Here is a 13,516-nt window from a genome sequence, read left to right on the forward strand (position 1 = left end):
CTTTGGCCTGCTCTAGGGAATTTTAAGGTGAAGTGCAGTGTGCGTAAACTGGCCCCACCTTTTAAGCACGAGGGTCATCTGCCATGGCCTTGCGAGCTGGGATGGTGACAGTGAGATCCTCGGGCCATAGGTTTGAAGTCAGAGTTACCCTCTCCTAGGAGGGTTGCCAACTATAGCTGACAAACCCCTCCTGCCCGTGCCATCTAAACCATCACAAAAGTGGGAAAAAGATCTGTGGTTTTCAGTAGGCGTATACTACCCGGTTGCCTGGGCCAGAGTAGGGGGTTAGCTTAGGAGACCGCACCCAGAGCCTTTGACTAAAAAGCACTCCACACACACACATTGTTTGATGGCCATTGACTACGCTGTAGTTCTTCCGCCCTTTGACAGGTCTTATTTTTTTGTCCTGCAGGGTGTCCAACAATCACCCGCCTCACCAAGCAAGCCTGGTGGGGTTACCAGTTTAGTCACCGACGACCCGACCATGTAACAATATTTGCATACATAACAATGTATATCACATAACTGAAGCAGTTCAAGCTGTAGAAGGTACCTGCTGAGGTCGGTAGCACTGTAGTAGTTGGTGTGCTAGCACATTGTACATTGCTTTACTCTATATGTGATTTGAAAGCTGCACAAATGAACGTGCAATGTAATATAATGCGGGAACTTATGTTTTATGAGTTAAAACTGGGCCCTAATGTTGTGGAAGCTACCAAAAACATTTGTTGTGAAAAAGGAGAAGGCACAGTTGATCACAGTACAACTATCGATTCCAAGGCTGTTTTCGAAGCCATAGAGGTAAATCCAACGAGCAGAACTCAGGGAGTATCAGATGAGCTCAGCATCTCATGTATGTTTGTTATTGTGCAGCAAAAATACCAGCATTGGTTAACAGAAAGCAAGCTCTTCTGCAGTAGGACAACACAAGACTTCATACTGCTTGAATGACCTAAAATAAACTACAGGAACTTGAGGGAATTGAACTAACGCCATACCCAGCATATAGTCTGGACCTAGCTCCCACAGATCATTACTTTTTCCAATCCGTGGCTCACTTTCTCTGCTCAAGACATTTGATCAACCAAGAGGAGATGAAAGCTCCAGTGAAGTTGTTACAAGAACTGGTGTCAGCATGGGATCAAAAGAATTGGCAGACGGTGCAACATGATGGCTTCAACTTTGAATGCTAGGCTGCTTTTGTTGTAACTTGACAAATAAAGCAAATAACTTACCAAAATATTACAAAATTTTTGACTCAACACAGTGCTTTCTGAGACATGTTTACTTGAAGGTACATTAATGATGATACGATGATAATAATGACATTGACTGTTCGATGAGTTACCTCCCCTAGGTTGTGTAAAATAAGCAGAGCGTTAACGTACTTCAAAACAAAAAAAATTCCTTCAAAAGGCTAGAGCTCTGCAGCCTTCTATTTTAATGTCTTATTTAATTTTTATATCCACACACACGCACACACATACATATCATCATTATTTAACGTCTACTTTTCCATATCTACTTGGTTTGGACGGGATTTTTAAGGCAGACTTTCTAAGGCTAAATGACACCAGTTCGCACCTGTTTTCAAGCAAGGTAATATTTCTCCATGACCAGACATGTTTCCACCGAAGATTGGAAATGAAGGACACTGTTTGCATGAGAGTAACACTTATTTACAACTATCACATAAAGTCAAGAAAGGGGACAGTAACACACACACACACACATATATATGACAAGCTTCTTTGAGTTTTTATCTACTAAATCCACTCCCAACCTTTTGATTGGCCTGGTGCTATAGTAGAAGACACTTGCTCAAGTTGCCACTCAGTGAAACTGAACTTGAGGCACATGGTTGGGAAACAAATTTTTGATCACAAAAATTGATTTACCAGAAAAAACTCGCAATAGGCGTAGGAGTGGCTGTGTGGTAAGTAGCTTGCTTACCAGCCACATGGTTCCAGGTTCAGTCCCACTGCGTGGCACCTTGGGCAAGTGTCTTCTGCTATAGCCTCGGGTTGACCAAAGCCTTGTGAGTGGATTTGGTAGACGGAAACTGAAAGAAGCCCATCATATATATGTATATATATATATGTGTGTGTGTGTCTGTTTGTCCCCCTAACATCGCTTGACAACCGATGCTGGTGTGTTTACGTCCCCGTAACTTAGCAGTTCGGCAAAAGAGACCGATAGAATAAGTACTAGGCTTACAAAGAATAAGTCCTGGGGTCGATTTGCTTGACTGAAGGCAGTGCTCCAGCATGGCCACAGTCAAATGACTGAAACAAGTAAGAGTAATATAATCAGACACCATGAACTACATTTCAAAAAATGATGATGTAACTTTTCAATGTTGTAAAACAAAGAATTGTCAGGATAAAACATTAGAGTTAATGACTGTCAAACTTGGTGCATTAGAATATCGGACATTTCATTCTTAATGACCTGATGGATGGATGGATGGAGCCATATATAAAAACTGGCACTCTGTCAGTTACAACAAGGGTTCCAGTTAATCCAATCAATGGAACAGCCTGTTCATGAAATTAATGTGTAAGTGGCTGAGCACTCTACAGACACATGTACCCTTAACATAGTTGTCTGGGAGATTCAGTGTGACAGAGTGTGACAAGGCTGGCCCTTTCGAAATACAGGCACTACTCATTTTTGCCAGCTGAGTGGACTGGAGCAACATGAAATAAAGTGTCTTGCTCAAGGACACGATGCATTGCTAGGAATTGAACTCATGACCTTATGACCATGAGCCAAATAGCCTAACCACTAAGCCATGTACCTTCGCATAGCCATATATACAAGGTTAGCATATACGTATGTATGTATTTATGTACATGCATCAAAAAGAGATCAAATGTCCTTCCCAAGCCATAAGATCATAAACCTGGTTTCCTGGATTCTGTGACATGTATTACCCATTCACAGGATTGCTAAATTTTGTTAGGATTTTTTTATGCATTATTCATGGTACCAACTTGCAAGACTATGAACCCCAAGAGAGGCAACCTTAAGCTAGGAAATGAAACGTTAAAATAAGAGAGCCAGAGCAGAGCATATTTCTTGCAGTGGTGAGGCTACATAGCTATTTATATTTTAGAAGAGAGGATAGGGGTGATCAGGATGAGGCTGGGAAGAGATAAAAAGTAGTGGTGAGATGTCTGGATGGACCCTTGAAGTACAAGGTGAGTTAAAGAAAGTAGGGACAAAGGAAATAGGAGTGTGAATGAGTAGAGTTGTAAGATATTATGGAAGAATGAGAGATGGGGAATGGATTGGGGGTGAATATAATGAATGAAGAACAAGTGTTGGGTATATGATGAGTAAGAGAGATAAAAAGAATAGGTGGTAAATGTAGAAATTTGGTAAGGTTGAGTGGAGGGTGTGTGTGACCAATGATGCATTGGAGTGAGGAGCAATAGTATGGATACAGTAGACAAGTGAACAATAAAGGGATGGACAGATATATATGGAGTAAAATAAATGAGGTAAAACAGCAAGAAGATGACATCAAAAATGTGTAATTTAGGGGTCTAAGTAGTAAGGTTGCTGTAATCTGGAAGCCGTTCAGCGACGTGCAACCAAAAGAATACCCTCCATCAGGCATTTGCCATATTCTGAACGCCTTACTTCCCTGGACATGGACACATTGAAACTCCGACGTCTGGCAGCTGATTTGGCAGACACCCATAAAATTATCAACCATCTTACAAACAATAACTCTGAGCACCTTTTCAAACTCCACCCGTGGACATATTTACAAAGTCAGAAAACAGCACAGCTCCCATGACTTTCAGAAACATTTTTTCACGCTAAGAGTTAATGAAGTATGGAACAAACTGCCGGCATCGGTTGTTAGTTGTCGGAGCACTGTATCCTTCAAAACTTCCATGTTTTCTGAGATTCGCCAACACTACACCTGATTTCCTCCCCTCCATACACATGCAAGCATGTATCTGACTCATACATTGTTCGCTTTCCAGACATTTTTACATTACTGCATACACCTTATACGCACTTTCTGACAAGTTGTGGTGCACCTGAACACTGTATACAATAATTTCATTATTATTATTATTATAATATGAACTCTCATTGTAAGGGTGTAAAAGTGTAGCATTATGAGTATTTAAGACCATCATTCGAAAAGCAATATGAATGTGTTTAATTACAATTGCTTTACTATGTATTAGTTGAAGCACACATACACCACAGGGATATGTAGATGTATAGAATGGAAAAGAAGAACGAAATGCCAAGGTGATGTTGTTAAAAGTTCATAAATGGAGAATCCAGGAGACAGGATTGTGGAAATGTGAACTCTTAAAGAGGTGGGGGTCATCATTGTTTTAACATCATACACTTTTCCATGCTTGCATGGGTTGGATGGAATTTGTCAAGGCAGATTTTATACAGCTGGATGCCCTTCCTGTCACAAACCCTTGCTTGGAGATAATTCATTATGATCAGACATGTCTTTGAAGATTGGAAATGAAGGACACTCCTTATATTATGGTGATACTTGCTTACAACAATAATATGTCAAGGCAAGGTGGCATTTGCACACATGTGTGTGTGTGTGTGTAACAGGTTTCACTCAGTTTCCATTTACCAAATCCACTCACAAGGCTTTGGTCAGCCTGGGGTGCTATTATAGAAGGCACTTGCCCAAGCTACCACACAGTGGAGTTGAACCTGGAAACATGGTTGGGAAGCAAACTTCTTGACCACACAGCCATGCCTGTGCCTATAAAAGTATAGCTATAATGATATATTATGTGGTAAAGCTTAAACTGATCAGCTAAGAGAGTGATGACTATTAAGGTAAAAACTATCAATCTTGTTAAATACAGCTATTCAGGGTTTCATAAGAAACTGGAAAGTTAAAAAATGTTATTACAAAAACATTGTGAATGTATAAGTAAAAAATAGTAGCAATCAAAGAAAAAAAACCTCCCTCCCCTCCCATGTACTGGTTTTGGAGTCACATACACGTGCACACACAGACATGGGGACAAAGAAGGCTTTGAGGTATAAATTTCTAAACAATGATATTAGAGAGAAGGAAGAAATAGATGTCAAACCGGTGGCATAGAAAATGTGTTGGCAAAATTCACTGTAATTATTTTTATTGTGGGAAAATTTTAGGAAATTTCACTGTACATAAGCAGATTGTAAACCTGATAACTCATTTTAAAGAAAATGTTTTTCTCTAATTGAAAAGTTAGTGGATGTTGCCATTTTAAGAAAACAGCTAATTTTAGTCATTTTACAATTTGTTTATTTTTTTTACAGTAAATTTTTCTATGTCAAAAATGTTTATAGCAAATTTTTCTAAAACCAATTGGAAAATATATGGGGAGAATTTTATTGATGAGGATTTGGGTTATATGGGGATTGGTATTATTGACAACAGATTGTATAGAAATGGGGATAAAGCTATCAAAGTTATAGCAATATATTTGCTTGAGAAAATGTTTAAAAATATACATAGTTTACTGAAAAGATTACACTACTGAGAGATGGAGAAAAGAGTGGCGATGAAGGGGGGGGGTAAAAATTTATATGCAAGTAGGACTGTGATAGTAATGGATAGTGAGGGGGATTGTTGAGATGCTATAGTAACTAAGAGAAGACATATAAAAATAGTGAGGGAGAGAAAAGTGATGGAACAATAGGAAAACTACCTAAGTTGTATCATGTTTGTTAATTAGATTGAATTTGGTGGCTTAGAGTCTCTGAGGAAATAATACTCCTGTTCATGTAAACAAATGCAGAGCAAATTGTTCATGTTGTTGTGCTAACTTTCATTTTGACATAGTATTGCTATCTTCTTTCTTTAAACAAAGCTGACATCTAATGCTGGTGTTAGCTCACCTGTGTTTATAGACTGTCAGCAAATTGAAAATGGACCATAATAGGTGTTGCCATTGCTTTCATATCACTTATCTTCCACTACATGATGACTTATTCAAAAATCTTATCTCTATCATTTTCCACCTTTGCCTTACATAGTCTCTCAATGTCTTTTACCATCCTGTCTCTCTATACATTTATCTTTACTAAGACCTATCTGCAACCACTTGGTATTTTTGTTTATTTGGTTTCCCTTTGTGTCAGATTTTACTTGTGTTATTTGTATGATTTTTACATGTACATATAAATAGATACATACATTCATATGTATACTCTTTTACTTGTTTCAGTCATTTGACTGTGGCCATGCTGGAGCACTACCTTTAGTCGAGGAAATCGACCCCAGGACATATTCTTTGTAAGCCTAGTACTTATCCTATTGGTCTCTTCTGCCGAACCACTAAGTTAAGGGGACGTAAACACACCAGCATCGGTTGTCAAGAGATGTTGGGGGTAAAAACACAGACACACAAACATATACACACACATACATAGAAATATACATATATACGACGGGCTTCTTTCAGTTTCCGTGTACCAAATCCACTCAGAAGGCTTCGGTCGGTCCGAGGCTATGGTAGAAGACACTTGCCCAAGGTGCCACACATTGGGACTGAACCCGGAACCATGAGGTTCGTTAGCAAGCTACTTAACATACAACCACTCCTACGCCTATGTATATATATACATACACACACGAATATGATCATAGTTACTTTACAAATGGCGGTGCCCCAGCATGGCCAAAGCTTGTGAGCTGAAACTAGATGAAATAATTTATTTTACATGCTAGCACAGGCTAAACAAGATACAAACTGCATCAGTTTATCTTCAGAGTCACTACTCTCCTAGATGAGTCAAAGACCATGTCTTGCTTGTATATTTCGTCTTTGGCTTGTGTTTCTATAACTGGGTGTCCTTCCTATCACCAACCAGTTTGCAGAATGTATGGGGTGCACATAATTATGGCCCTGGAATAAAAGAAACTGTCATATCTTCTGCAAAACTATACAGACCCTTCAATCCTCTACACTATCTTCACTCATTTGCCACCCTCTTTACAGAGTGTGCCGAGTGCATTTTATTGTGGTTCCAGGATTAATGAGGTTGCCCAGTACCTTATAGAGCTAAAAACATTTTCATTTTCACTACACTATGATGTGTTCTTTCCTTTAGAGCCTAGACAAGTGACTCTCAGCCAGGGTCCACATGACTCTTGGTGGGGGTCCATACAAGATTTTGTTGTTAAAATTTATGTGCAATAAATTAATTATACTTCTACAATACACAAAATATTTAATAAAATCCCTAATAATATTTAATCATAAAAATATAAGAGGATTTTTTTAAACATTGAAAAGCTGTTGGGGTCCTCCTGGGTAAAATAGGAATCAAAGAGGTCCATAGTTCAAAAGTGGTTGGGAACTACTGGCCTACACCAACAAAGATAATGATTAATAACAAAAGAAGGGTCTGGGTGGGTAGATGGAGAAAGTGAGAGGGGAGAGAGGTGGTAGAAGAAAGGAGAGTGAGTAGTGAAGATAGTAACAGAGGCGGACAATGATAAAGACTCAGTGATGGAGTGGGGTGTATTGTATACAAACAGATCTAAAGTAATTCCTTATACTTTGGCCTAGTAGTAGAGGAATAAGGATAGTGGTAAAAATTATTGGACCAATATATGGCCTAAGGCATCCTACATTATGGCAAAGAGGAGAAAGAATATGTGATTGAGAAATGGGTGAGACAAGCCTAAAGCCATTTCAAATTACAAAGGTAGCATGGTAGAGTGAATAGGAGAGATCTACTACCATCGTTAGTTAAACTAGCAACAACATAGTACCTCTTTCCACCTCTCTCTCTCTCATATACATGGGTGTACACAGCTATAAGTTAGAATACATTTGACTATGCTATGATACTGTTCAAGTGAAACCAAGGGACATGATTCTGTATGACTTCTCATTTTATATATATATATAACCAGCCACTTGGTTACTGATGAATCTAGCAGGCACAAGAGCCAAGATTGACTACATTCTCAACAGAAAATAGAATAGAGGGATGCTTGTGATTGCAAAATCTTTTCCTAATGAAGAAAATATTTCCCAACATAGGTTAGTAGTAAATGATTCAGACTTAAGTCTAAGTCTCAGAGGTACAAACTAATCTGGAAAAGGAAAACTTGGAAGTTTAGGAACCCTACAAACAATCAGATAATTAGAGATGTACTAATTAAAGCATTTAATGAAAAGGAGGGAGAGAGATGTATGACATAGAGGACAATTGGAAGTCCTTACAAGACAATCTATTGAGGCTATAGACCATATTTATGGCTGGTGAAAATTTCCAGTCGCCAAAGATGATATGGTGGTGGAAGAGGGAAGTAGATAGAACAAAAAAATTGAAGAGGCTGGCTTGGAAGATGTGAAAGATTGGTAGCTACAGAGAACTTTACCAGGTAGCTACAAAAGAAGCAAGGAGACCAGTCTATTTAGCTGAGGAAGAAGCCGAGAAGAAGAGGTTTGTCAATGTTCTACACTGTGAGAACCAAAGGTATGGGGACTTCTGGATTGCAAGGCGGTGTATCAGAGGAAAATCAAGATGTGGTAGAGAAATGTGGGTGGATTATATGACTCCTGCTCCCTTGTTATCATCAATTATTTTATTCTATACATGTTCTAATGCATATGTATATTAAGTTCAAACTATTGTTTATTAGTATTGCTATGCTTAAGCAAAATCATATTATCTGTGTATGTATATACATATATAATTTTTCTGTTTTAGCATAATTGTAATTTCATTTTTCCTTCTGGCTTTTGTTGAAGCCAAGCAATTTGTTTTTACTTTTTACCTTCGAACTGACTGGATGTTAATATTTGTACCTTCAAAACAAAAGAGCTGTTTTTACTTTTTCCAGTCAACTAATCCAGTCAACTGTTTAATCATGATTTATGTTTAGAAAAGTAGAATTTCACATGAAAGTGTCCTGCAAACTTGCTTGGCCAAACACAGTTCTTTACTTATAATATTGTAAGAAAATTATATCTACTTTATTATTTTATATTGAATGTATTTTCTTTCTGACCAATACAATCGCCTCAGAAAACTAGGCACATGCATGTGTGTGTGTGTTATTAATCAACAGAAGTTACAGAGTGACTCAAAGGCTGAGGGTTTTGTACATTGGAACTTGTCAAACTGGTTTCAAATTATGGGATTACATTTATAGATTGACTAAAAATCATCATCATCATCATTTAATGTCTGTGTCCCATGCAGACATGAGTTTGATGGTTTAAAAAGATCCAATGTGTCTAAAGACTGCATTGTAATTCAATATCAGTTTTGGCATGGTTTCTATGGCTGAATGACATCCTAAAATGATAAATAAAATTCCCTTTAGATAGCAATTTTTTTGTCTTAATTTATTTTAGAACAAAGCCATATGAAAATGCATATCACTAAATGTGTATATATATATAGGACACATAAAATGGTTCATCAAAAGCCAGAGAAAAACCACTAGAAATTTTGTGATTTATTGTTTAATCAGCACATTGCTTCCTTTGATATTAACTGATATTCTTGAATAACTCTATTTTTTTCTGAATATATTTACATTTCATTTGACTGCATTCACTTAACTCTTGCTAGTTCCAAACAATTTTTTATGAAGAAAGAGAAGATGAATATAATAATTTGCTATATACAACTGTTGTAAGATGACTTAGGAATGGTAAAAATTAATCTCAGAATTTTCTTCAACTTCAGATTAGTATAGACATTTTCTTGATGGAGAATATCTCTGCTCTGCTGCTACTTGCAATCATTTGAGATTGTGGCAATTGGTGTTCTCTACTAATTAAATGAGGCACCATTCGAGCATGATCATTACCAATGTCACTTCACTGGCATCTGTGCTGGTGGCACGTGTAAAAACATTCGAGCGAGGTCATTGCCAGTACCGCCTGACTGGCCCCCATGCCAGTGGCACGAAAAAAGCACCCACTACACTCTCGGAATGGTTAGCGTTATCCCTCCCTGTACATTCCCTCAGAGTTGTCACTGTCAATGTAGGCACATTGATAGATAGGTCTAGTGAAATTGTTAAGATGCTTGAAAGGAGATGTGTTGATGTGTGTTGCATCCAAGTAGTTCAGTGGAGAAGAGCTTCAGCCAGGTTTCTCACTGGCAAAAGGCATAGGTATAAATTCTTCTGGGAGGACAACCGCAATGGGGTAGGAAATATTGGCATACTTCCAGCAGAGAAATGGGTAAATAAGGTGACTGAAGTAGTCCGAGTATGTAATAGGATATTAATGCTTAGACTAGTTTTGCAGAGCAACAATCATCATGGCCTAAACCCCTCAGCCAGGTTTGCCAAATGAACAAAAGGATTGCTTTTATGACACTCTTTTGTCTCCGAAGATAAATGACAGTGACCTTATCTGTGTATCTATACACAGTGGCTGGTGATTTCAATAGACATGTTGGGCAGTACTCTGATGTCTTCTAAAGGGTGAATGGGTGCCATGGAATTGATTCCTGAAATGAGGAGGGAACATGGCTGCTGGAGTTCGGTGAAGCAAATGACCTAATGATCTACAACACCAACTTCAGAAAGCCAGCCAGTCACCTGATAACCTACAAATCCGGTGACCATGCTAGCCAGATTGACTACATTCTCACCAGAAAGTGGGATTCATGGCTGCTCAAAAATGCAATGACCTTTCCTAAAGAAGAAGGTACCTTACAGCATAGGTTACTCATTAGTGACTTCAAGCTACTGGTGCAAAGGATCCCAAGAAGCAAGCCAGTTTGGAAAAGAAAGATATGGAAGCTTAAGGATCTTTGAATAGTCAGAGATTTAGAGATCCCTAACTGAAGCATTTAATGAGAAAGAGGAGGAACTACAGACATGTAATATAGAGGATAGCAGGAAGTTCCTACAGGATGACTTGCTGAGAGCTAGAGACCAAATTTGTGGCTGGTGCAAAGTGCCAAACAAGCCTAAGGTGATGTGGTGGTGGAACAGTGTAGCCTGTTTCAGAGCAAAGAAACAGGCTTAGAAGGATTGGAAAGGTAGCAGTTACAAAGAACTATATCAAGCAGCTAGAAGTTAAGCTAGGAATCAGGTATACTTAGCCAGGGGTGAGGCAGAAAAGAAGTTTACCAATGTTCTGCAATGTGTGAACCAGCAGCTTGAAATGTTTTGGCTTGCAAGACTAGGAATCAAGTATTTTTAATGGATTATTAAATAATATTTAATGGATTATTAAATAATATTTAATGGATTATTATTTATGAACAGTATTAACAATTTTCTTCATCAAACATACATCAAAACATATACATAAAAAGAATAGCTCATAAAAATATCCACATTTCAACATATTACAAAGGTGAAAGAGCTAAGTAGGAAATACATTTGTAAATTTTGAATCCACATTAATATGGCCTTAGGTTTTCAATTTGTAATAAAATAGGAACTACATCTACAAGAAATATTTCCTGAAATAGACTGGTGTCCTATATGTGAGATTTAACTCATCTGCTTATGATTATGTAATCATACAGATAATCTTGGTGATCCTGCTTGTGTATAAGTCTGAACAAAGATTGTATACTCACGCTTGAAACAGTAGAAACTAAGAATCAAAAGTAGCAGACCAATCATAGCACCAATAATGGCAAGTAATATGGTTAACTTAAAAGAGCTCTTAGGTTTTGTTGCTAAACCCATCTTAGCTGTAGTCACATTTGTTGGTGATGGCACTGTACATGGTGAACTCAAAACTAGAAAATAAAATACAAGTCAAAGACAAAATTAGAAATAACATTTTAAAATATCAATTTAACCTCAAGAAACAAAAGTATTGTTAAATTGGTTCAATAAATGTTAGTTTCAAATCATTATATATATATCTAGTACAATAAATGCAAAAACTAATTTCTGTGTGTCAGTGTGTCACACTTAGACCCCCTCTCTCACTATTCAATGACACTCCTACTATCCCTCATGATGGGGTGAGAGTAATAGTAGGCATAGAGACAGTGAGGGTGGTGGCAAAGACAGAGAGAAGGAAAAAGAAAAGGAGAGAAAGAGAGAGAGACAAAGAAATTTAGGAAGAGTTGATGATGTTTTATTAAAAGTAATAGTGTTGATGGTGGCAGTGGGAGTAATAATGAAAGAGTGGGTATGTGAGAGAATGAGAGAGATGATGTGGTGGAAGCACTCCGTCGGTTACAACGACGAGGGTTCCGGTTGATCCGAATCAACGGAACAGCCTGCTCGTGAAATTAACGTGTAAGTGGCTGAGCACTCCACAGACACGTGTACCCTTAACGTAGTTCTCGGGGATATTCAGCGTGACACAGAGAGTGACAAGGCCAGCCCTTTGAAATACAGGTACAACAGAAACAGGAAGTAAGAGTGAGAGAAAGTTGTGGTGAAAGAGTACAGCAGGGATCACCAACCTCCCCTGCCGGAGCCTCGTGGAGCTTTAGGTGTTTTCGCTCAATAAACACTCACAACGCCCAGTCTGGGAATCGAAACCGCGATCCTACGACTGCAAGTCCACTGCCCTAACCACTGGGCCATTGCGCCTCCACTACAGAGAGATGATGTGCAACTTGTTTGAACCATGTCTCTCTAACAAATTCCTGTCATCAACATACTGAACACCATCATTTTTGTCTTATTTTTTGCTTTCTTTAATACACACACACACAAAATACACTTTAATTGAAATAAAGTTTCCCCAAAATTAAACATATCTAATATAATAAACGAGCAACACCCTCCACCCCCGTCCAATGGACGTTGCTGAGTTGTCAAACATTTAAACCAAATTTTCTCAAAACAACTTGCCTGACCGTCCCAAAGGCATCCCCTTTGAGAAACACTGATTTAACCTAAATTTGAGACACCAACAAAAGAAGAAATAAAGATAGACTTTTTTTCTATTCCAAGAAAACGATTTTACAAAAGCACGTTCCCACGGCTTTATCAATCGCATTTTCACCTGGAATCGATTTTTGTCATTTTTTCAAGACTTATATACACCCTGATACTGTTGGTATCTACATATCAAATTTGAGCGCAATCGGATGGAGGATGCCCGAGATCCTAGAAGACACACACACAGACAGACAGAACGGATTTTATATAATAGATGTAAATGTCATTGTGTCGCGCTATTTCAACTTTAATAAATCCTTTCTACTGGAAGCACAAGGCTTCATATTTTGAGGGAAGGGATTAAGTCGATTACATTGACTCCAGTACATAACTGGTACTAATTTTATCGACCCTGAAAGGATAAAAGGCAAAGTTGACCTCGGCAGAATTTAAACTCAAAACCTAACAGCAGACAAAATACCGCCAAGCATTTTGCCTCATGTGCTAATGATTCTGCCAGCTCACCACCTTAATATAATATAATAAATGTGAATGTCAGTGTGACACACTTTTTCAACTTTACTCCTAGCGGTGTAGCGCAACAGATCTTACCATTTTGGAATCAGGCTGACTCCATGAGTAAATTAAAAACATTCCGAGCCGAATCCTGACCTG

The 13,516-nt window shown here is 38.2% G+C and overlaps 1 protein-coding gene across 1 annotated transcript in view; it reads right to left on the reverse strand.

Moving 5' to 3' along the window:
• Positions 1-13,516, reverse strand: part of LOC115217573 — a 37,159-nt gene that overhangs the window by 2,694 nt on the left and 20,949 nt on the right. The window contains exon 9 of the mRNA XM_029787314.2: positions 11,572-11,736. Coding sequence (XP_029643174.1) covers positions 11,572-11,736 — 165 coding nt within the window. The remainder of the gene's footprint in view (positions 1-11,571; positions 11,737-13,516) is intronic.

This window comes from Octopus sinensis, linkage group LG11 (assembly GCF_006345805.1).
Source record: "Octopus sinensis linkage group LG11, ASM634580v1, whole genome shotgun sequence".
Lineage (NCBI taxonomy): Eukaryota > Metazoa > Mollusca > Cephalopoda > Octopoda > Octopodidae > Octopus > Octopus sinensis.